Genomic DNA, 25,842 nt, shown 5'->3' on the forward strand with positions numbered 1-25,842 from the left:
TTAACACAAATTGAAAATGCTAACAACCCTGACAAGCACAGCAGAAACACCCACGCAGAAGCGAGTGACCCATACAGACAGCAACAAGCCAACATCCAGCCCTGTGGAGACCTTGTATTAGCGCCGTGGTTTGTTCTTTTCGCTGTTATCCTTCACCGCATTTCCAGACGCCTGTTTGCTCGCTCAGTTCTCCCCCTGACAGCCAACACGTGCCTCGCCACTGCGCTGCTCAGTACTGCGTTGCTTTTGGGGAACACATACAGCGTGCATTTTGTACTTAGTCCTCCCTGTCATTTCAATCCATGTTGTTAAAGCAGCCATAAGCTACTTTACTCTATGCATCTTGCATATGTTTGTCACGCAAATCCCCATGTACCTTGCCCATGTTTGTCACACAACACTTCTACAGGCTTGCCTGGTGCAGGTGTTCCTCCTCCGGCCAGCAATCACCCGCAAACTTCACACCTAGAGTGTTCCACCAGTGTAAAAGCTTCAGTACCCCTTAGCAGCTAAGGAGGCTGCAGCACCCCCCAACAGGTCCTTCGGAGAACGCCCGCCTTTGCGGTGCTTTGCGGGGTCCCCCCGCGCCGGGCGGGGCGGCGGGCAGCCCGGCAGGGGGCGCCAGAGAGTGACCATAACAAACGCCCTCCCGGTGACGGCGGCGCCGATTGGTGGCGGCGGCTGCCCGCAGCGAGGAGCGGCGCCTCGCGATTGGTCCGCAGGTGCCGCTCGGGGAGGGGAGGGCGGAGGCGGAGGGTATATGTGGAGGGAGCGGAGCCGGCAGAGTTCAGGCGCGGCGGGGGAGCGGCGGGCGTTGGGTCTACGCTGGCGCTGTCCGGGCGGTGGAGGCCGGAGGCGCGGGTCTGCCTCGGTCTGTAGCGGCGGCAGCGATTCCCCGGCGGCTGGCGGCGGCGGCGGCGCTGGCTGGCCCCAGCCATGCTGTGCTATGTGACCAGGCCGGACGCGGTGGTGATGGAGGTGGAGGTGGAGGCGAAGGCCAACGGCGAGGACTGCCTCAACCAGGTGAGGGGCGGGGGGTGGCCGTTGGGCAGCGCGGACCGTTGGTGACTGACAGGCCTGCGCGAGAGCCCCGTCGTGTCGTCCCCCCTCCCCCGAGCCACCGCGCCTGAGGAGGGGGGCGAGGAGCGGCGGCGCGGGGCCTCGGCGGCGGTGGGGGCGGGGAGCCGCCGCAGTCACCCCCTCCTGGCATTTTTCTCCTTCCCCCCCGCGTTGGACGCAGAGGTTGCTGCGTCCCCCCGCCGCGGGGCTCAGCGGCCCTTCGCCGCCTCCCTGACGGCCCGTGGGGGGAGGGCAGGCCTCGGCCTCGTTGCTGCAGCCTGCTCTGCGTGTCCCGAGGGTGGGGGGCACGAGTGGGGGACACCCCCCACCCCCCGCCGGGGCCTGCTGGGCTCTGCCGGCTGCAGCTGCCCTCCAGGTGCCTTCGCCCCCTCGATGCGGCTGCTGTGGGGGTGCTGGAGAGAGCCGGGCGCAGCAGCCCAGTCCCTTGGTGGCAGCTAAACAAAACTTGAGGATTGTGCTTCCCCCCACCTTCTTGCCTTAGAAAGTGTTATTGGCCGCAGTGTTGAGTAACGGAGACTCTCCTCTTTTGGAAATCCACTGGTCTTTTTAAGTGGCTGTCCTGGGGATGAGGTGGGGAGTGGAATTTGGCCGTGGAAGTCTGTGATTTTAGGCTAGTGGAGAAATTCCCAATTTATTCTTAGTATTTCTCTATGTGCTTTTTTTGTACACAACTTAAAATCCAAGTAATTAAGCAGTCTTTTGTATAAAGGTGCTTACAGCAGGATTTGTTTGTTGTGTTTGAAGTGAGCAGTCAGAAACAACACTTGATTCAGGTGATACTTTTCATCATCATGTTGTAGGCTGACTGTAAAGAACCTCTTTCTTTCAGGTTTGCAGAAGGTTGGGAATTATAGAAGTTGATTATTTTGGACTGCAGTTCACTGGCAGCAAAGGGGAGAATTTGTGGCTGAATTTGAGGAACAGGATCTCCCAGCAGATGGATGGTTTAGCGCCTTATCGATTGAAGTTAAGAGTCAAGTTCTTTGTAGAGCCGCATCTTATCTTACAAGAACAGACAAGGTAAGGTAAAAATGGTTGTAAGTAGGTCTAATTTATTATTTTGGTTTCAATTTCTGTAACTTATGAAAGTAATTACACACTGGTTTTATTTTTTTCCATCTTCTGGTAATCTTGACTTGACTTTCCTGTGTAGTTTTAAAACTATAGTGTTACTTAAAGGTATTATTCCTTTTTGGGGAAAAAAACAAACAACTACAAACCAAGTGGTGATACTGTAAGTATTGTGTAGCTAAGTGATGAGTGTTGGTAATTCCGCACTGCAAGTAGAAGAAATGACGCTGCCAGTAGCAAATTATTTACATGGTATTTGCATGTCCGATAGTAACCCCTGTTCAGTGGTGTTACTCTAGGTCGTTCTAAACCACTGCTACAGAAAGGCAGGAAACAATTTCTCCCACAGAGCAAAAAAACTTGCCGAATTCCTTTTTGTCTGGTATTATGTTACAGTAACTCCTCCAATAGCTGCAGGCCCTTTGAGGCTACGAAAGAAACAGCTGTTTTGCTTATTCTGTGGCTTTTTGTCTTAACTGAACTGTTATACTGTTAGCCAGTGTAGGGATTAGTCTGCTAAGATTAGTAGTGAACATTTGCTTTTACTCCTTGAGTTTGACTATCACATGAATTGCAATTGAAGGAAAGCTGTGCACCTATATATTTAATGCTGACCTTTCAACTAATTTTTCCTGTTAGTTTTAGATAGTATGGTTAATATAAATGGGGCGAACTGAAGTCTAGTGTCTATATGACCATGACAAAACACATTTGCACTACTCACCTTAACTTGGTACTTTCATAATTAAGACCGTGGACACAACACAGTGGTTCTGCACAGAATATTTGTTGACAGAACTTGGTCAGAGGCTGCCAGCATGATCTGGTGTTTATTTCACAGGAGAAAGGTTCTGAGTTAAGAGTGTGAATATATTGTTTTATTTTCTGAGCTAATGTGCAGGGGAGAGGTTTTGGGGAGCACTGGTTTCAGCTCATCAGTCTGGTTGAAGTTTTCAGAATACTGTGGTGTTAGATTGTAGTTGTCCTATTAGCTTTAGTTAGGCACATGCGTTCTAACAAAATTCCAGTTTTGATGTACCTCATTTTGGAAAAATAAATTCTATTATCCGTAGCATATCTTTGGGCTCTTTATGAATATTTTCCTCAAAGAAACTTGTTTTCTGATACTCATTCTCACTGAGAATATTTAAATATAACCAAATAATGAAGGATTTTTCTGTAGAACTAAAGGAGCAACACTATTTCATATCTGATGAGGCAGAAGAGATTACCCTGAGCATGCTGGGTGTGTCTCCACCCAGAGACTGAATTGGGGTGAATCTGAGGAAACCCAAAGCTGATACGATTGGTGTTTTTTTGCTATCCTTGATGAATGTTTGTTCAACTTCGCTTTGCAGACACCTGTGTTCCTGCCTCCAGTGCTGTCAATGCAAGTCTTGTCGGGTTGGGCAAGTTAATAGAGAGCTTGAACTGGTGAAATACACCCCGAGGGCTTAAAGGTGTGTTATGTTAGCTAGGATGTAACAAGGCTCCTGTACAAACATCAAAGGAGCAAGTACTTCTCCACTGTAAAGATGATTTTGAAAGGTTGTAGGTGGGACAAGCTTTTTTTGTGGATGAATTCACTGTTCTAAAAGTAATATTTTTAACAAACAATTTTAAGATCAATTAAGGCTCAGTCATCAGAAGAGATCTATTTAATTGTTTCCAGAGCAGAATTTTCTTATGATTTTGGAGAGAAACAGGCATTGAAACTGGTATTTATTGTCACTCTGTCTTGCAAATAGGAAGAGTCTTGAGACTTCAGCTAGGCTGTTCAGTCTAAATCCTGAGTATTTTTAGTGTTCTTGCTAAAAACAAGTACAAGTTGTGAAGTAGTTTGCAATAGCTGCCTTTTAATTGTGTGTACCTAGCAGTCTACATCTAGCAGACCTAGAATTCCATAGTGCCTGTGGTTAATGTATATTTCTGTAGTATTGACACTGAGTTTCAGTAGATTTACTTTCTTCTGCTTGGGTCTGCTTGAGGATTTACATATGCACATAACTGCGCATTCATATTTAGTTTGCATGTAAGCATGCATGGTACCAAGGAGAAGACGAAAAACTTGTTAAACCTGTCAGTGAGCTTTAAATCAATAAGTATGTTGTAGGACAGAACTGCAAGGGTTAGCTGTACAGTTACAGCTGACACCTGGTTTCTTACCTTTACTTGCAAAGTCAGTGTGCCCGTGGACAAAGGAATAGTGGTGGGTAGCTTGGGTTTCCTTTAGCAGTTGTGTCCAGCTGATGCATAGGGTGTTTCTGGCAGAGCTGTTGCTTTCTGGTCGCTTGTGTGAGCAATGCTGAGGAAGTCTCCCAGTCTTTTACTTGCTGCCTCTGATGCTGTTTTAATGTATAAATTAGATGCATGCTGAAACTGATTTTGAAATCTGGGGAGTAGAAAGTAATTCTGAATTTTGCTGAAATGCTTCATCATGATTATAATAGTGAATATTGACTGAGTTGTTACCAGGTTTTCGCTATATACTTTGTAAGCTTAATCAACCCCAATTGTACTGCTTGGTGAAAGGAGATCCTTGCCTTGCACTGAAATTTAAAACTCAGGTGTGCATGTTTGTAGCTGTTTAATGTTCAGGTTTCTACATGCTGTGTGAAAAGCTGATCCGGCAACCGAACATCAGCCTCTGCTTCTGCTATCTTTAATCAGTGTGCGATCCAGTGAAAGATTGTAACCTCATGCATCTTAATCTTCCTATGCAAGGAAGCCTTTGTTCTACTGAGTGCACAGGCAGAGCAGGTTGTGGTTGTACCTTGGACTGCTGTGGTGACCAACCACCTGCATTAAGCACTTCAAGTGGGAGAACTGCGTGGGGGTAGAAAAGCCCTGCTTACTGTGCTTTCTTTCCTCTCATAGGGTTAAAAGTGGTTTATTTCTATTGTTCTTTGGATCTCGGTTCCTAAGTTTGTATTTGACTGCCTGGTACTGAAGTTCACCACAGGATTTTGTAGTTCAGAATTGTGTTCAGTGGAATGAAAGTACTTCAGTGCAAGGATGCAGTTCAAATTTAACCTGCTGCTATCAGCTGGAGTTTTACAAACAAGTCTGAAATGTGAGCAGTGTGCTGGTTCAGAGGAGGCCGAATAGCTGCACCTTTTCTTGGAATGGAAAGTGACATCGGCTTGAAAAGAACTGCTGTCTTTTTGCTGAAAGATGTGTGATGGTGCAGGATCTAGACTGTAAGCGCTGCCTTGGGTCATGTTCGTCTTTGCCGTTTTCTGTGTGTCGTGACGGGTAATGCAACAGTTGGCAAAACAAGCTAAAAGTGGGGGGGTTTGTATCGAATGCCACGAAGCGCCGAGCTGCAGCGAGGAGCTGGGGTAGGGGAAACTACTGTACTCGGCTGATGGCAGTTTTCGGGCTGCTTTTTGGCGGGGGGGAGGAGGGGGAGCGCGGGCCCGCCCTGAGGGCGGGCGCGGTGCGGGGTGAGTCCGGGTCGCTGACCGCCCGTGACCCCCGCCGCGGGGCTGCTGCGGAGCCGGGGCTCCGCCGCCAAACCTGCCGACTCCGCCCGGGCGTTTGCCTTCGCCTCCTCGGAGAGGAGCGCGGCGGGGTAAAGCCAGCCTTGCGGCGATCGCACGGGAGTAGGAATAACGTTAAAGGGAATCCCTTCTTAAGCGATGTCAGTTTGCCCAGATGTACTTCAAAATGGGCAAAGTTGTTTGTGTTGCATAGTAGGACTGCAACCGAAATATTCGTGTGCAAGCTGTGAGAATTTAAAATAACATGTCAGATTCTAAAAAGCCACACAATCTCACAAAGCATTCAAAAGCTGTGTTTTGCCACCCTTGAGACAGGTATATATTGATCTGGAAGCTGTTGAAAGCTGTGTGATATTTCCCAGTATTTGAATTACACTTAGAAAATACTTTTTTGCAATGTTATCTAGCTGTATTGATGAATTAGTTAAAGAACTGGCTTGTAAAATATTTTGGGCGGTTACATGCATGTAGTAGGTAGAAAATAAGAAAAACATCCTATTATCTTATATCACTGGCCAGCCAGTCCAGCGGTGTTGTGGTATTTGTTACACTGCAATAAAAGTCTGCTGTAGTAGACAACAGGGTGAGTTTAATGGATCTGTTTGTCTAAATCAGAGTTGTGCTGCAGCTGGTAACCTTTCACCAGCTCTGAGAGCAAATAAGAACAAAGATACTGAGGAATAGTATTGTAACTATGTATGGCTTTGCTTTTTTGTATGGAGTGGCCTTATATCTGCTTTTAAAGACAGAATTATATTCTATTGCTAAGATCCTTATCGATGTACTTTTAAGGACAATAATGCCTCTTAATTTTGGTTCCTTTAAACTACAGAGGGTTGTAAATGTACTGCACAGTAGGAGAGCCTTACCCTGTGGTAAGGAGTGTCACCCCCCAGAGAACAGACAGTTCCTTGGGACATATGCTAAGATTCCTTGCCAGTAGTCTGGCAAAAGAATGGGTTCTTTTAGCTATATTTCTAGTCTGGGAATCATTAGTCATATGCAGATACTTTTAGTGGTAAAGGATTAGGGTTTGTCGCTTTTTCCACTGGCAGCTAAGTTTAGAGCCCAACTTTTAGGATAGTGTTTAGGTTTGTTTGCCCTGTTTCCCTTCTTTGAAGTAGTAGAAAGTAGTTTTCAGTGCAGAACTTTGAATCCTGATGCACATAATTAAGAGAAATTAATCTACACTTTTCATAGAACTTACTTTCTGGGGCTGTTATTGCCAGCTGAACTGGCAATAACTTAAGTGATTTGCCTTCTGTAGGAGTTTCACTGTAGTGAAATACTGACATCCATTTCTGGTAGTGGTGCAAAAACAATTGGTTTCTTATATGGTGGTCAGACTAATGTGTTCTACCAGCAGTGTTGCGAATGTAACCTTTAGAGGGCTTGTATTTAAAACAGACTGTTCTAAAACTGAACTGTTCATAACAGTTAATTGTTTTGAAACTTGCTTGGTAAAAATTCTGTTAAGCAGAAAATACTGATGCTGAAATAATTCCTTGAAAACCTGAGTACCCCTTTACTGCACAATCTGAGTATCTTTAGAGGTGGGAAAAGCTTTAATGATTTTTTCATAGTATCAGATATTCCTAGAGAGGAGGGATGGTGGATCAAGTGCTGTTAAGTGATGAGGTCATAACCTAATTTACAAACTTAGATAAATACTTCCTGGTAACTAATAGAACCTGTAATATGGCTAGGTTTTCTACACACGATCTCCTGGGTCCTTTAAATTTTGCAGAATTGGATAAGGAACTGCCTCAAGGCTCCTAATGCTTTAGTTTTGCTTGACGGTATTCAGCAATAAAAGCACATTCTTTTGCCTTTCTGCTTAAGGATCAAAAGACTTTTTTTAGTTTTGGGTAAAAAAAAAATCTGCTTTTATAATCAGATTCTGGCTGGTGTCATGTTTTGAACCTTGAAGTGGGATGGTTTTTGCAATAGCTATGTTAATGTAACTTTAGAGAAGTGCAATCTTAGACTGGACGGGCTAATCAGAATCTGCACTAATCAGAACCACTTTTTCAGATGTATAAAATGTTTGCAATCCTCACTGTCTTTCACTTTCTAGATGCTTTTCCTTCCTCAAACACTTAGACTCAATAAACTCCACAAAAACAAAAAAGTGAATTTGTTACTTGAACTGTGTTTCAGGGCGGCTGCTGTAGCAGACCAGTATGAAGTCATCCACTGTCATTCAAAAACCAATTTTGCTGGCAGGCCTTATGTTAACTAATTTCTGACCTACTAAGGGTGCAGATTAGGCAAAGGGGTTTTTTAGGTCCAGACCAATGACTTTGAGATGGACTGGTAAATACGGGTATTTGTCTGTTTCTTTGACTGTACAGAAGTGTACCATAGTGTAAGCCAGGACATGGATTTGCATAACTTTAGTTACTTTGCTCTAACTGTGCCTTACACATGCAATACCTTTGTCCCCGTTATCAGAATAATGCAGAGTGGCTCAGTCTCTGAGGTGTTTTTTCTTACGTGGTAAGAGCCAGTTCCAGAGTTACTGCACATTAGCTGTTGTGGTGCTGTTTCACACTGTACCTTAAACTTGTTTGTCTATTTATACCATTAATGACTTTTTAGTAATGGAGTATGACAAGCTGTGCCTTTGCTGTTTCTGTAATGCATCTGTATTTGCAGGAGCAATCTGTAGTTTTTCAACTCCCATCTTGATGTTAGTAAGTTCTTCCCAGCCAGGGCAGAAGACTGACTTTTCCCTGTGTGGTCAGTGCTGATGTATGCGTAAAATAAACTGAAGATATAAGCATTTAGGTATGGTAGTTGTAAGCACGTGTCAACTAATGAGAATGAAATTGTCGAATATTTCTTTGAAATACTCTGTGTAATTAGTACATAATTATAAAGACTGGAAAACCTGTTCTGGTATTAACAGAGGATCAGAAGTGCATGAACAGCCATTTATTTTGTGCACTGTTGATTGGAATTAGGGAAATGCCTACTACTTGAATTTATTTTGGCCACAGTGTTTTAGTAATTCATCAAATACTTTGGATTTACGGACTGAGCCCCCAAAGGAGTGTGTACAACCTGTGCATTTTAAAAGCCACAGATAATGTCTTTCTAGCCAAAAGAGTTATGAATTAGTAAAGTAGGAGAAAGGAATTGGAGCAGAGATTTGGGACTTGCTCCAAGAAAAGCCTGAACAAGGAATAACCTGCTAACAGTGGAAACAACTGTACTGTCTGAAGTTCTGGTCCTCTTGTCACCTAAATTTGTGCTGCACAGAGTGAGGATATGAGCTTCCACCAGACCCTCACTAGAACTTCTTGAGTGTAAATTGGTGTCTAGACATCAGTGTGATGCAATTAAGCCCTTGTGTCACAACTGCAGTGAAGCTCTAGCATGCTTCAAACTGCTTGCAAACAGATGTCGGAGCTGTGACTTGCTGCAGGAGATGGATTGTAGGGCAGCTTGTGGGATAATGTAATACCTAATTTTTCCGAATTGCAAACATTCTGGATGCGGGACATCTTTTGGGCCGGTATTTCCTTAGCTGTGGCACTTACTGTAGTAGAGCTAAGAACGAACACAAATCTTGCAAGTTATGTAATTGCTCGTAGTTCTGAAGAAGTAGCTGTATTTGCCCTGTTGTACAATGGAATTGTAAGGCACTACAACGGGATATAGATAAGATACTATCAAAATTCCTGTTGGAAGGAAAGCAAATCACTTACTAGCATCTTGAACTTCAGTGGTGAGTGAGTCCCTATAGCTGTTTAAGAGAAGTAGATTACACTTAATTTTAGAAAAGTAAAATGTAAATGTTCCATTACTGTGTAAGCTAAGACATCCCTGTGGGTACTAGGCTTCATTTAATGAAAGATTTTTTCAGTGTATATGTAATTACTTCTGCATCTGGTTTTCGTAAATATGTTGAGTCTTAAGAACAAATGATAAGAAATTTTTGTCTTCCCTGAGGGGAGATAAGGATGAATTTACAGAAGTTAAGGTAGACTATAGGGGAAATAAACAGGTGGCTGTTGGTGGAAATTTTGATTTGACTAGTTAAATGACCTATTAGATAATTAAGAGCAGCTTTGTGAATTTCCAGCTAATTGTCAAACCTGCCTTCATCTCAAGTGTAAAGATTGGTCTGACAAATATGCTTATGCAGTAGGTTCTTTGTATTTTATTCCACAATGCCTTTTCAGATGCTTCAAGTTATTCTGTTAGTTGTGTCACTAGCAAAAGCACCATCTTGCATTTGACTGTGGTGGCAGAGGCATTTCCACTGTGCGCAGAGAAAGTGTGGCTTCTCTTGCGTGGTAGATGTGTGCATGCTGGTTTGGGCTCCTCTTCACAACTTTGCTTTTGTGAAATGCAGAATAATTTGTAGATGGCAACCAAGTAAATTTAAACATGGGAAACTATCCAAATATATTTCATTGATATTTTACTCACTAAATTGAAATTACTAAGTGGTCTTAGGAGTTAAAGTGGTTCTTAAGATTAAGAACATGATATTAAAAGTGCTCATTTCTTTTAATAGTGCATTTAGATACCATCCTCAGTGGTAGCTTCATCTTTAAGTGTAAGTCAATAATAAGATATTTCCCTTGTGTCATACTTTCTCTACTTCGTACATTCATTGCAAATTCTTGATTACCAAACTAATGGTTACCAAACACATCTGAGATGTTGTTTGATACATATGTTGATTACCAACATCGTTTAACATCTTGTGTAAGCAAACATTTCCGATTCCATTGCAGGCATATGTTTTTCTTGCATATTAAAGAAGATCTTCTTGCTGGCAATCTTCAGTGTTCTTCAGAGCATGCAGTTGAACTTAGTGCATTGTTGGCACAGACGAAGTTTGGAGATTATAACCAGAATACTGCCAAGTACAATTATGAAGAGTTGTGTGCAAAAGAGCTCACCACTACCATTTTGGAGAGGTAAAAGGGGCACAGTGATATAACCTCTGTTTTGGATTCGAAAACCGTAAAGTTTTGTTATGCCCTTAATTGCAGCTGCTATATGTATCTTGTGTTATTAAAAAGAATAATAACTTAGATAGCTTTGGAGACCAAAAATACAACCTGAATGTTTAAACAATGTTCTGATTTCAGTTCATTTTTAAGCTGAAATATGAGGGGTTTTTGGTGGAACGCAAAAGCTGTTAACTCTAGTACTTGGGGAAATAAGGTATCTAAATACTTGGAGCAGGGTAATTAAATTGCAGGCATGTCCTGCTTTCTTTCAGAAGTGTAGGTTTAACAAGAACTTGTCTGGCTTCGTACCCTTACACTGAGAAGTAAACAGGAATCCTAAAACACCTTCATAGCTTAATTCCCCAATGTCGAGAAGGCTTCAGCGTGTCCTGCTTTTCTGTAGATATTTTGGTTATGAACTTAGTAGTTGTTCAGATAAGTATGTTGTGGGGAGGTTGTTAGTTGGGAAGCCTTGATTACATGTGGCTTTTTAATTTTTAAGCAAAGGCACAGTATTGTCTCCTGAACGTTCTCAGGATGTTTTGGTAATTCTCATTTCTTTCCAGTTCACAATTACTGGAAATCTATAGCCAGCTAAAGCAGGTCAGAAGCATTTAATAATCTGTTTAACTAGGTCATCTAAAAACCCATGTTAAAACAAGCTGCTGATAGTAACGGCACGTACTTGAGTTATTTCACTTATCTGAAGTGTTTTTATCACCAGCATTATTGCCAAGCACAAGGAGCTAGAAGGTCTAAGTCAAGCTTCTGCTGAATACCAGGTTCTACAGATTGTTACAACACTGGAGAACTATGGTGTAGAGTGGCATTCTGTGAGAGACAGTGAAGGACAAAAGCTCCTTATTGGTGTTGGACCTGAAGGCATATCCATGTGTAAAGGTGACTTCAGTCCTATCAACAGGTATGTGTTTTGTGAAACCATTTTCATCTTCTGCTTTTCAGAAGTACTGAGCATGTCTCTAGTTTTTACATAAATACACAAAACTGCTCTATGAAGCAGCTGTGCTCTATGAAGGAGCTATTGCAGTGTAGAGTCTGAGGGCACTACCTGCTTATCAAGATGACAACTGGCCTTAATACTCTTGAATTTTTTTATGTATTTTTGAGGCCGTGTCTTCAATCCAGCATTGCAGACAACGGTTGGAGATCATTAACTTCTCGAAGTGCACTGTAGTAGCTTGTGGAAAATGACCTTATCCTTAAAAGCTAAATAACACTTCTTTTTTTATATTCATTTTTAGGATTGCTTATCCTGTTGTTCAAATGGCAACTCAGTCTGGCAAGAATGTATATCTGACTGTGACCAAGGAGTCCGGTAATAGTGTAGTTCTCTTGTTTAAGATGATCAGTACAAGGGCAGCAAGTGGACTCTATAGAGCAATTACAGAGACGCATGCATTTTACAGGTCAGTGCTGCCCCTAGAGTTGTCTGCTGCTGCTCTTCTCTGCAGGGCTTTAATTCAGTGCTTAAGCAGCCAGCAGTCTGACTGCACTTCAGAAATTCTCTGCAAAATTTCATTTTCTTTGCAACCTCTAATTTCCTCTTAAGTCCAGAAGCTGATCAGGTTTTTGCTGTTTTCCATTTTATGGGGTGGAAGCACAAGACAAGTAAGCAAAATCTCTTGGTGTACCACTACTAATAAGAGCGCTTCAGAACATACTTAACTGTGTTCTTTAATATTCATAAACAATGCATATGTGTGTTGTGCCTATGTAAGAGGGAGGATTAGAGAGCAAAGCAGAAAGATGCTGTCTTTCAGAATCTGTAGGTGTAGCTCATGCACACATACTCCTTGTTTCTCCTTTATTTGGCTCCTCCAATTGCTGAAGTTATCTGTATGCCACCTTCCCATGCCACGTGTTTAAATCTTCCTACAATTCCTCTGTCCTTGCTCATGTGCCCAGGATTTTGTTTCATGCCAGGAGTTATCAATTTTCTTTATCCTTTTGTTCTTTGAGGTAGGGGTCCTCTACTGATTTGATGGCTGATTTTTTTTTAAACCCCTTTTCATTCCTGCTGTGAGGTCCAACACTGATCACGAGAACTGTCAAAGACACTTAGTGTTTTCTCCAAATTAAGTACCACATACCAGTTTCAATTACTTTGTAAGAGAAGAATTGGACTTATAGCAGCAGAAAGTACATACACTAGGCAGAGCTGTCCAGATTAGATTATTTTGATACAGCCATTAACATCACCTAGCTGCCTTTCTAACCACTGCATCTAATCAGCAGCTAGCCGCTGCTTATTCTGTGAGCCTGATATTAGGCATGTCTTGTTCTGCTCTGTAATTGTATGCCCTTGAGCTGCTGTTTTGCCCTCTTCATACTTTTTTCCAGGCAATTAAGGCATTATGTAACTTCTAGACAGTCTTAACGTTTTGACCTTTGTTTTCTGCCTGCAACTTCTTCTGTCCTTTGCAGTTTCTAATTTTAATTTAAGCAAAATTTTAGCTAGGCGATAGCATTTGGCTGTAAGCTTAGGTCTTGGACTTTAGGCTTGGTGAGGCTGTAGTCCTTGTGTTCTGTGTTTGCATTTTCTTCCCTACACTGTCTAGAGAAGTGATGTGCCTTAATAGGCTTCCGCAGATTTAACTCTCACTGAAATATGTGACAAGCATGGTTAGGGTAGCTGAAGTACTTGGTGGCAAATACAGATGGCTTAATTTAATTATCTAGAGGGCATTCACACTAGTTCTCTTCAGATGATTTGATAGAAGTATGTAAAGTACTGAGTGGACATTTGGTTAAAGATACTGCTTGACTCTATCCTAAAAATTTTTGCAAGCCTGTCTAAAAAAAGAGGTGTTATGTCAAAGGCTGTTAGCTGAAATTCCTTAATGCAGTGTTTGTAAATTACCATGAAAGGAGGCTTTGCTAAACTGAACCATGGATTAAGTGGGCATTGGCTGTTTCTATTAGCATAATGCCTTAAGTCCCTTCCATAGGCTGATTCCATTTTACCAGACACTTCACATTTTTGAAGATGTAAAATGGGAAAGTGACAGTTACTATACACTTCTCAAAGCAAAGTTGTTGTGCAAACAATATTTAAGCTCCTGAATGTTCTCAGAGTGCTCTTTTTGCTTCAGTTTCAGTGCTGTTACTTCAACTTTGGGAAAAAATTATTGTAGGGATAAATTTATTGGTATTAACTAATCAAATTTGCATTTGCCCTGTTTTATAGGTGTGACACTGTCACCAGTGCTGTCATGATGCAGTATAGTCGAGACTTAAAGGGCCACCTAGCATCTCTATTCCTGAATGAAAACATTAATCTTGGTAAAAAATACGTCTTTGACATTAAGAGAACATCAAAAGAAGTTTATGATCATGCACGGCGAGCTCTTTATAATGCTGGCATTGTGGATCTTGTTTCAAGAAGTGACCAAACCCCACCAAGTTCCCCCCTTAAGTCTTCGGAAAGTAGCATGAACTGTGACAATTGTGAGGGCCTTAGCTGCCAACAAACAAAAGCTCTGCAAGAGAAGTTGCGGAAGCTGAAGGAGTCCATGCTTTGTATGGTGTGTTGTGCAGAAGAAATAAATTCAACCTTTTGTCCCTGTGGCCACACAGTATGCTGCAAGACCTGTGCTGCCCAATTACAGGTAATTGCAATGCTGTTAAGATGTGAATTACCAGATAAGTAGAAGTTTTGATTTTCTGTATAAGTAAGTCATGGATTAATATGTTCATGTTTATATTCTAGTAAAACATATTTTTAAAATTTTTTGTGGTGAACTAGTTCCAAAGAATGTGCTGTTTAGATAATGTGTTTGAAAGGTAAGTTTTAGCTGTACTGACTTCTTATGAGGGTAAGAATTGGCTGCACGTTTCTCATGGTACTCTGTTTTAAATATGGAGATGATGGGAAAAGTGCTGTGTTACTGTGTACATGGAGGAAATCTCCAGTGAGTGTAGAGACTTTCAAAATGCCAAGTAAAATAATTTCCTCATGTTTTTCCTTTCTAGTCATGTCCTGTTTGCAGATCTCGTGTAGAGCATGTCCAGCATGTGTACTTGCCAACCCACACCAGTCTTCTCAATCTGACTGTGATATGATCTCCGTATACACTTTAAACCTGTCATGTACTGTTTAAACTGCACTAAGGTGAAATGCAACCATTGATTGTGAAGAAGGCAATTGCTCTGGCACCTATCCACGATCAAAAGCAAGAATACTGCATTTTTGAACATAAATACTCTTTGTTCAGCATGTCCAGAATGGTTTGGGACATCCTTCGAGACCAGAAGGGCAGTTGACTCATGTTACTTAAAAGAATGATGCATAGGTTTGTAGCATGGTGGCGTTGCCGGAAAGCTGGGTAACCCTGGAGAAGTGTGGTGTACACGAATTGATATACTCAGCGAGAGCAGTGCGACCTTTGCTTTTACACTTTAAATCCTTTTTAGTACAGTCACTCCATTTATTTTAATAGTAAGACTAGCTTTTACAAATACCAGTTTAGTATGGCTCATAGTTTCTGCTTTTAGTAAACTACTTTAGTTTAAGAACAACCTTTTTTTAAAAAAGTTCTCTCCTCTTTAAAGTTACAAGGCTTCATCAAGCAGCTGTGTTTCTTTAACAGAATTCTGTTAAACAGAAAAGAATTCTGACAGAACAGCTTTGGAAGGGTAGGACAAGTTTGTTACCCTGGAAATGTTGAGAGTGGGTCAGGAAAGTCTTCTGGCTGGCAGTGTCTTATGGAACTGCTGTTATGGGACTTCATTCATAGCTCACAGTAGGCAAGGTGCTCCCAGGCTTCCCACATCCAGCTTGGCTGGTGATCTTGGGAGTTGCAGTCAGCTGCCCTTTAAGTTGGCTTTTTTGGAGACTGATTTTAAACTATTAAATACGTACCATTAATTTCTAAAATAAGGGTTGTGTATAATTTTAAATGCTTTCCTCAGTTAACATCTTTATTGGGTAGGTCATTTCCTGCTAAGATGTTTTTAATCTCCACCCCCCTACTTGGGCATTTTGGGCTCTGGTTTCCTAGCGTATGCTCCAGGGTACAGAGGGAACTAGAGACCATGTTTGGGTGCAATACTGGCTTAATCAAAGCTAGAAAAGTACACTGTCACTTTACTGAAATTTTCTGACTATACTTTTCATATTGCCTTAATGTAGCAGTAATGTGTGTTTATGCATCTGTTTCTTTGCACAGACATTTTGTCAAAATGTTAAAACTCTACTTTTTTATGACACATTAGCATATAAACCTTACTCTCAGAGGGTATTTATTTTTTCACTTTGTAAAGAAAATTTTGTTTCCTCATGAAGCAAGAGCTTTGTCCTATATCGTAGGCAACTTCTGTCTTTTTATATACAGATTAATAAAGGACTTTAAAAATCTACTTTGTGTTATTGATAAGACTTTAATTGTGTTCTGAAATTCATCTGAGGCGTTAATGAACTGAAAATACAGTATGAAGTATTTTCATGATTAGTCTTGAATGTTGTGTCATGGTTTAAGAGGGAATGAAGTTGTCTTCAGGTGCATGCAGATTTCAAGGGAGGGAAGAAAACAGATGTGGTCTAACCACCTTTGTTCAGGCAGTGTGCTTTAAAACAGCTGATATTCCAACTGTAAAACAGCCTTCAGAATTCTCTTTGTGAAGAGCTTCCCTGCAGTAAATTGCCCCAGATATCTGGGGTGTATTCCAGTGAGATGAGAGAAATGAAAAAACACAGCTTTGAGAGTAAGGAGTTGGAGTTGCAGCAAAACTGCCTAGGGAAGTTCTTAATTACAGATGTGTTGGTGTCTTTTTTTTCTTGACTGAAGCTCTTCATGTTTACTATCTCATGACTCTACTTGGACATTCTTGAAGAGATGATGCTTGAGTGCTTCCAGCATGGTGCTCTGGCTTACCCCCGTCGGTAAGCTGAAGGATGTGAGATAGTGCTGGGATCCATGGGGCTCTGTTCTGGTGAGCGGGAACTGAAGTCACTTAACCTTTTAAAATTAATTTATTGCTATTTAAAACAGATTATTGCAGAGTAGCATGTCCTGTTGCTAGTACATTCATCAGGGATTGAAGCTTGAGACCCTAAACCTAAAATTATTTTAGACTTGCTCTGAACCACTGCTGGTCAGGGAAGGGGGAAGGTGGCTGGCAACTAGACAATGAACACAAAAGCTGTTTATCTCCAAGTGCATTAGGCACAAGATAACTTAACCTTTTCAAGATTAAAATTTCATCTCTTGGCAAATGGGTGCTACCGAATTAACTTTCAAAGACAATAAAAGTTCTGAAGAAAAGTTGCATTGTCCCTGTGTGCCACTTACAGGATGGAGTAGGTACACAGGTGTTGTCAGAGGACTGTATCCAGCTGCTCTGCTGGTGCACAGCAGTGCTAAAGCAAACCTTCCTCCATTCCTGAAATTACTTTGTTCTGTGCTAACAGAATTATGTTGGTAACATCTAATCCATCATCCTACGGCAGCTGGCTGGAATGGATTGTAAATTAATGTAAGTAGATGTTAATACAGGCATCTGATTTAAAGCATTCAACACGATCAAGCTGTTAATGCTTGCCTATTTTAACTGCAGGTCCTTGTAATTAAATTGGCTGTGTAATTAGACATCCCTAATGCAAAATAATTCCAGTAGTTAGAGCTCTAATCAGGGTGGGGTTTGGCAGGCTGTATGGCATAGGTGGACTTTGGGCAAAGCCTGTGACTTCCATAAACAGCATCGACCGAGCCTCCAGCAGCTAGGCAGAGGGTCAGGCAGAAGCGCCGAGGGGCAGGTCCAGACAAGAGTCTGGCAAGCGCTGCCTGTGCCCGAAGTGCTGGGGAGTCCAGTCCTGTGCTGGCAGAGGGACGTGGGGAGCATGAGCAGAGGCGTTTCCCATCAGGAGGGGTGGGATTGGTACCTCCACACACTCCACAGCCATGAAATGCTGTTACCTGCTCCGAGAAGGGTGTGCCATGTAATGTGCCTCTTCCAGATGTGGCAAATTGCTAAAAGCCTCACTTGGTTTACATGTAAGATTTAACAAGATGCCAATCAATGTAAGAATTGCTTTGCTTTGCTTTGCTTTGTTCAGACAGCTTCTCCAGAAGCATTGTCTGAAATGCAGTTGATCAGGCTATGTGAGCCAAGTTTGGTGTAACCATCCCAACTTCTGTGATACATGTTGCTCAATGTTTCTGGCTCCAGGAGGCCCTTTCTCATCAGCAGTACTGGAGCTGCCAAGAGCTCTGAAGAGTGGAAAAGCAACAACAGGAAATCTTGAACTCCACATGCCCCATAGCCATGCTGCAGAAAGGGTCAGGTCTTGTTTGCCAAAGCACTGCCCTCTCTCCGAAGCAGCTTTGAATCCTGTAATGGATGGCACTGGGGAAAAAAACAAAACCCACCAGAATAGTTTGTGGGAACAACTGGAGTTTGTGTCCTTTACACTACTTCCTGAGGGGTGGAAGGATTGATCACAAAGCTTTGCTTGGTGCCCCTCACACTGTACCTTAGTGTGTCTGCATACCAGGCACTCATCGTGAAGCCAGCTCCTGTACTGGTACTTGCTACCCAAAGCTAGTACAGCTTGGCCAGAAAACTCTCAGCAAATTCAGTTCCCATTTATCTTCAGAATTGCAGTGCAGCTGCTGGAATCCCATCAGGTGCGTGCAATGTCACTTTAAAAGGTGATAGTCTCAAGCTTCTGCTACAAGTACCTAAGTGGGAAAAACTCACCTTCAGAGGCAGTGTGCCTTGCTGGGTAAATTCAAGAGCAGGAGCCCTGGTTGGTACTTGGCCCTCCTCGTGGTAGAACAGCATTCCACAGCAGCTGTGTGGAGAGGGTTGTGAGTAGGAGAGAGGTTCTTACTAAAATACTGTTACACTTAAATGTTACTTATTAATAAGACTGGGATTTAGCAATAACTACACCTAGGAGTTCTTGGGAACTCCCAGCCCTCCGCTGGTATCTGCCTGGCTTTCATCTTCCCTTGGCTGCATCAAGATCTCCGTCAGGGAGAGCCCTACCTGCGAGGGACTACAAAGGCAGGAGCTTGAGATGTGTCAAATCGCAGCTGTAACAGGTCTATCCTCCAGCATGTAGTCACTCATTTCAAGGTACGTACAAATGTTAAAACGCTAGAGAACTGTAGAATGAAGGCTTCTGTAATTTAAGTTATTTTGATTTCTTCCCCAAGTGCCATAAAAGCATGTACACAGCAGCATTCATATAACTCAAGGTTTATTTCCTCGCTAAATCAGCACTGTTGTGTTCCTAACAGAATGCCCTTGGGGGAAAATTCTCATGTGTCAGCCTACAATATTTCACTTCACAGCAGTGCGCTGGCACGTTGATCAAAGACAGGGGAAAATTACAGCTCAGATTTCCCATCTACAGTTTTAAACAACAAACTTTCTGTGGAGCGTTAAAATTCTGAATTGACACATCTTCGTTTCAGTGATGCCTGGTCAAATACCCTGCTTGCATTCCCATCCCATCTCCGCTTTCACCGAGAACGTGCTGTAGTGCCAGGTAAGTGCTGCGGTCACCTTTGTGCCAGCAGGAGCCTGTTAAAAGAAAAAGTAGCAACTGACAAATGGGTTTAAAAGTAAGAAATCTCGGTAAAATTGCTGAGGGGCGAAAAAACCATGCCCAGGGCGGACTGCCAGAGGAGAGGCAGGCTTTCCACGCAGGGCCTGAGCGCAGCTTCACTGGAAGAAGTGTGGGCAGGGAGCTCCCGGGGGGCTCTGGGTGCAGGGTCCGGGGCTGCGACTGCCCCTGGGCCGGGCGGCCGGGCAGGGAGCGAGAGGGGCTGGGTGGGAAGCGGTTTGGGAGAGGCAGGAGCTGAGGCGTGCCGGGGCAGGCTGGTAACTCCCCAGGGAAGCTCCCACCAGAGTGTGGTCCTGGCAGGCCGCAGGCAAACCTCCAGCTCTGCAGGGCGCTCGTCACACATCACACGACTTCAGGGTAAACCCCCAGCCGGAGCCCTGTGCTTCAACACGACCTTCAACAGTACTGGGTGGTAGAAGCTGTCCAGTTCCCCGCAAAGGGAGGTGTGAGCTGGGGAGAGGTGTCAGGAGCAATGCTGAGGAAGGGCTCGGAGCCCCGGCTAAAGGCATCGCTGGTTGGTGCAGGAGTGGGAAAACAAACTGTGACAACTCTGAAAACTCAGTGGGATTTGTGATTCCTCTCCGTGCAAGAGCAGGATAGGGGAGATCCAGAAGGGTGAATGGGGCTGGTGCTCCCCTGCGCTCAGAGATGGCGAGCAGGGTTCAGCCCAACCTCCTGCTCCTGCTGGGATGGAGGACTTGCAGGGGCTGGCCAGCGGCTAACTTTCATAGCAGTCATGCGTACACCAAGTTCCTTAGAGAAAAAGGTCAAGCAAACAAACCATGCCAGCTTTCTCAGAGCTTAACAATGGGTCTCTTGCTGATTTCTTGCCAACTAAAATGCAGAATCCTCTTCAGCTACTTGGAGGCTGAAGGAGGGTGAAACACAAGTGGGAGGGGAATCAATCTGCCCCTGAAAGCGGATGCCTTTCTCTGCCTTCACTTTGACCTTCTCCTGAGTGACCTGACTTAGCCTGTCCAGTATTTGCTGACCCTTCCTTAATCCTGAAGACTCTTCTGTTCTCTCACCAGTGATTTCTGGGATCCAGGCTCTGACGCCAGCCTTTCTTCTTCTGGCAGCTGTCCACCTAAACTCTGCTCCAGGAAAGAATCTGACTTTCTTCGGCCAACACTGTCCCATGAGGATCACAGCCCCACACCCAAACCTCCCCTCTTGCTGTGCCTTGTAAGGAGCACAAAGGGCACCATCTCCATCTATGGCAGCAAGAAAAAAAGCAGTATAAATTAATCTTTCCTCTTCCCATTGGGGTGCCTAAACAAAAATGTTTGTTTATAGCTACCCTATCAGGGTCACTTAGTGGTTGTGATGGGATTAACTGGATGTGCATATGTGTGAAGGTGTTTGCCATCTCTGGGTTTATCCAGTAGTTGATGTCTGGCTTCTCTGCTTCTTCAGAGCAAATCAGTGCAGGTAATGATAGACAGTAACGTGGTAACTTTTTACATAAATAGGCTTGCCGGAGCCAGATCCTTCTCTCTGCTGCCAGAAAGCTGTTTGTCTGAGGAATCCATGCATCTGGCATCAAATTCCTATCATAGCAGTACAACTGCGGGAATTACAGAGACATTGCCAGCTCATCTGAAGAGGCAGTATTTGTTTTCCTTGTTTAGAACTATAAATAGTCAATAGAGGACTCTCATTCAAACAGTATTGATGATTGAAGTAAACCAGGCACAGAGACACAGCCAAAAATTGGACTTCCGCTCCAAAGCCAACCCAACTCTTGCTTCAGAAGCTGAAGTTCCAAAAGGGCAATGCAGAAAACACGTGCCTGGCAGCAAACTGACCCTGAAGATACACTGACACACTGGGTGTTCGTGTTTGACCTTAAAACTGTTTGCCTATGTCACTGTTTGAACTGTAATTTTTTTAAAATACTTTCAGCTCTGCTGTGGTTTGAGCAGCTGACTTCCTCCTCTGCCTTTCCGTGATCCACAAAGTGAAGCGATACTGAAGTGTCCCTGAGGGCACCTTGTCTGGGCAATGCGCTGACAACACTGGAAGTGCTGCTTTGCCGCCTTGTCGCTATGCTACGGCTCTCCTGCCCTGGGGAAGACGTGCATTGGAACCTCCCCTGGGGCTGAAGAAGTAAACGACCACAGTTCTGCTGTTCCCCGAGTGAACAACCCCTCTGCTGCAACAGGAGGAAGAAGAGGACCATGTCTTTCTTCCCTCATCTTTTTTAAAAGGGGGAAAAAAAAAGAGAGAGAAGATTGCACACTTACAAGTAATTGCTAGACTCCTCTTGGAGAAGACATTTGAGACTGATAGGAATGATAGGTATGGAATAACTGTTGGAAGGAAAATGAGACACAAAAATTTTGCCACAATGGACACTGTGGCCCATAAGACCGTCATCTCGGGTAGGTTCCCATGTGCCCAAGTGCTGGCATTTCCCCCTGAAGTCCTGTTCCTACCAGAAGGATTTCCCTCAAAATCAGCTGCCGTGTCCTGCAAGCCAAGGTCATTACTGCAAACAAAATTTTCGCTATGTGGCAGGGAGCTCTGTAGAGGTGGAAAGAGGCAGAGTAACACCAGAGTCAGAGCACGGTCTAATGAATGCAAAATCAGTAGCATAGCTGTAACTTGTCCTGCAAATCATGTCCTTGAGCTAGAGGGGAAGATGTGACTGTGCAAAGAGGAACCAACAAGGGTAAGGGACAAGTGACAGGAAGATAAATGGCAACGCCCCAACAATCAAACACATTGCTGTGGGTTTTAATAAAAATGACCCTGTGTCATATGTTTCTTTTCCCCCTCTTGGCTATGCAAATGTCAAATTAACAACACAGGCTGCCAAAACCTTCTTTATCTGATACCAGTCACAGCCACAGAGAAACAACATTGCTTTGGTGGTGCAGATACAGCCCTCACAGCTAATCCTCACCAGAGTGTTGCCCCACTTTATTTCTTCTAGAGACTCCAGGGCTTTACAATCACATGGGGGCATGTTTTTCCCGGAGCAGTGGAGCCCGTTCTTGCCCAGCCTGTTTGTGAAGGTGACACAGCATCGTGGTGTGAAACACCTTGCAGCTTCACCACCTCCTCAATGGATACCCACCAAGAAGTATTGCCTGTGCGCAAGGTGAGATTTCAGTCTCTTAGGACTCTTTCCCCATTCCCCCACATAGCTGCAAACTCCCTTTTCTGCCTCCAGTTCAGCCATACCAAAACACATTGCTCCTAAATAAGGTCAATTTGCATGTGAAAATTACGTTGGTAGGGTGTTCTATTCTAGTAAAACGAATGCATTCAAAGGGAAAAAAGCTTGATATCTTGGTGAAAGGATATTTTTCTTTGTAGCTCTGGCCAGCTTACAAAAATTGCCGTAAGAATGATGCCTTTGAGTTCCACATACCCTCACAACAGACGTAGGCATTCACACAGGCACACATAGTTTTAGCTTCAATGCAAACATGAAAAGTTTCAGTTATAGGAAAAGGCACTTTTGGAAAGGTTTGCAGCTCATCCAGATGTGTAGTCCAAAAAACGGTGATGCTGCTGTATCTTTTTTGAGGAAAAAGCCAAATAGGGACCTAAACTATGGTCAGTAATTTGGGGATTTTGCTAGTGATGGTCTTGAATCTACAAAGGCTTTGAGAGGAAAACTGTCTGTAGCTAACTCATCCCAGACTCAAAAGAATTTACAGCAATTTTTCCTGCACGGTCTCCAAAAAATGAGAGTTGCTAATTGTTTAATCCTCATCAACTTTTGTTTCTGTGTGCTGTAAGTGCCTTACCCTGCAGCAGATTCCAGTCTAGACTGCAATTTTTGGTTAGCCATCTGCCTGACAGTTTTTTTGTGATACATGTATTATTTCCTCTTAGGGATCTTGTTAGGCATCACAGTTTGCCACAAAAAATAGGCCCAAGTCCAAGGCCAGCGCTCAAGCTCTCTAGACTTTGGTATCAGGGGCACTGAAGTGAAACCAGATAAACCTCCAGTTCTGGAGTCCAAAGTCAAGACTGCCATCTGGATCAGGATCTCAGCTGCGCGGTGCGGGCATGTCTCTTATTTTTGTTAAATATCAAGACACGTTCTTTCACCCTGACACTCATTCTTTCCCTCTGGTTTGTAAGCTGAAGAATCAGGTAATTACCACCCCAGGGTTTCCATCCTCTGGAATATACTGTGGCCTCCTGCAACAGCTAGGTCTTTCTGCTCAAACAACAGTGCTCGTAGTGGGCGGGTTAGCTTTGCTGCTTGCCTTGTGTTTGTTTCTCTGTACAATGAAAATTTCCTCCAGCTAAGGGAGGTGAGTCACACTCTACTGTGCAAATCTCTATGTGGACAGCAGTTAGCAGGAGATAGAAATTATTCTCTGAGCTTCGTTTTCCTTATCCCACCAAACCCTACATCACCACCAATGCTGCTGTGACAAACTGGATTCCCAGTTTCTCCAAACTGCTGTTAAATCAGCCGGACTGTGTAAAAGAGGCATGTCTCAGGCCCTATGTCACGGTGACAGCGGCGTAACAGGCCCTTCATCTCAAGCATAAGGACCGATCCAGCCATGTCTTTGTCTGGACATGGCCCCTGCTGGCATTTTCGTTGGCACAAACGCAGTGTATCGCCAAACTGTCGCGAGGAGTAGCTGGCAGAGATGGAGTGTAGCAGCCTCTGCTGCTTCACCTGGACAGTCGGGCTTCTTTAGCCGTGCAATGGGATTGGAGGAATAAATGGCTCAGTTTTATGAAAATTAAGCTTCAGGTTGCTCACAGGCTCCATGCTGGCTGCTAATGTGGCTGTCAGTTGGGTAAAGGTGGAGTGCCAAACATCACCTCCCGGAGCAGAAAGTCCTGCTTTTCCTCCTGGCAGGTTTACAGTGGGAACGGAGCGCTGGGAAACTGCCGGGAAAGGACCTGGAGCCTTTTTGCCAGAGGGAGGCAAAGCGAAGCGGGGCATTTGGAAAAGGCCCACAAGAGGGGAGTGCGCCAGCTTGGTGTGGGGAATGTGCTGTGGAAGGTGTACCACACCACGGTCCCAAGGCGCCGAAAAAATGGTCCAGATGACAAAGGACACAGGGACACCTCCCTTGGTAGTTTTATCAACAGATTGGTGAAAATTGGAGTAAGGTGACTACAGAGACCATGTGCATGCAGGTGCATGCAGATATGACTGCTGGTGCTACACCTTTGGTTTTAAAACACTGTGCAGCTGCGCTGACAATAACATTTGAGTGATTTCCTCATGTCTCTTTCCTTTTAAAAGCAGACGATTTAAAAATCGTAAAATGTATTTGACGTTCTTGATTGCATGCCAGATCACCAATCTAATGGGTTAAGAGTCTGAACAACAGCTTAAGGTAACCAAAGGAAATTTTGTATTGCTTGTAGACAGCAACTGCCCAGAAAATGGAATGGGGACTAAGGGAGAAGTGAGATGGAAAGAATCTGATCCTCCTGATTACACTGCTCACTCTTCAACAACAGATGGTGAGTTGGCGAGTGTTTGCTGCTAAGAAAGTCAGGGCCCTGGACCAAAGGGAAACTATAAGCCAAATTTAACTACTTTGCATATGTTGACTTTTGGAATAATTTCCAGTCAGATTTAATGTCAAATACACTGACCCCTTGGCTTTGTTTGCCTGTGCTCTTTCATTTGTTGGTCATTATGTTTGTCCTGTGACCCAACATGACAGCAACATATTCAGTATTGTTTCACCATAAATAGTAAACAAGCTCAGACAGCTACTTAAAGAAGAGAGCTGCAGCTCGTAGAAGATTTTGTGTAGCAGAGACTTTTTAGTATAGGCAGGCGGGAACAATTACTATGTCTGCCTCTAAATCTGTTCAAATAACTATGTCAATTTGCATCACTCAAAATTTATTTTACTGTGTTGCCTGTCTGATGCCTGTTTCTGACTGATGAAGGTTTTTTTAAACCTCAGCTAAAATTCTCTAAGAATAACACTACAGAAAAATACACCGGTTTGCCATCCTAAAAACCTTTGCCTATGCAAATCCCTTGTGTGTGTACCATCGAGATCGTATAGATACATGTATTCACATATATCTATGCGTCTGTGCATATGGATATATACCTTTTATTCAGCTGTGGTTATTTTTCTTCCTACCCTGCTACATTCAAATGTCTTTGACTTGGTTAACATGTTAGTGTTGGGGAGGGAGGAGAAAAACAGCTTTATGCTTAATGCAGCAATTCTCAGCACTGAAGAACTGGATTTCAATTCTGCTTTTACGTGGAGTTCCCACACACTGCCAGCCGTGTGATGCAGGAAGTTTTTCCCAGCTGGTTGTTAAAACACATTTACACGGCAGATTGCTGTCCTGAACCTGCAGGGTTGCTTCCGTGCCCTCCCAGAGCACCTGCAACAGACCAGCACTGTGCTGCCTGGCACTTCCTCCTAGCAGCACCCCTAGGTCTGCTTCTGCCTCCAGCTCCTACTCTGCAAGCTTGCAGTACCAAGGGGAGAGAGAAACTGCCTTTTGTAACTGGATTTTCAGTCAGATCTCACCAAAGTCTCACCACTTCTGAACCAGTGCTTTAATCACCAGGCTGTTTGATTTAAGCATGTATGTCAAAAAGGATCACACACACACACCCCCGCCCCAGTCAGTACATTTCATCTTATCTTTG

The 25,842-nt window shown here is 43.6% G+C and overlaps 1 protein-coding gene across 1 annotated transcript; it reads left to right on the forward strand.

Moving 5' to 3' along the window:
- The first annotated feature begins 802 nt into the window (after window positions 1-802).
- Window positions 803-16,006, forward strand: MYLIP (myosin regulatory light chain interacting protein). Its single transcript, XM_075416857.1, has 7 exons — window positions 803-1,023; window positions 1,910-2,100; window positions 10,406-10,591; window positions 11,352-11,549; window positions 11,890-12,054; window positions 13,836-14,256; window positions 14,621-16,006. Exons 1-7 carry the CDS (start codon window positions 937-939, stop codon window positions 14,708-14,710), a joined length of 1,338 nt encoding a protein of 445 aa, XP_075272972.1. The 5' UTR covers window positions 803-936; the 3' UTR covers window positions 14,711-16,006.
- The last annotated feature ends 9,836 nt before the right edge of the window (window positions 16,007-25,842 follow it).

This window comes from Opisthocomus hoazin, chromosome 3 (genome assembly GCF_030867145.1).
Source record: "Opisthocomus hoazin isolate bOpiHoa1 chromosome 3, bOpiHoa1.hap1, whole genome shotgun sequence".
In the NCBI taxonomy this organism is placed as follows: domain Eukaryota; kingdom Metazoa; phylum Chordata; class Aves; order Opisthocomiformes; family Opisthocomidae; genus Opisthocomus; species Opisthocomus hoazin.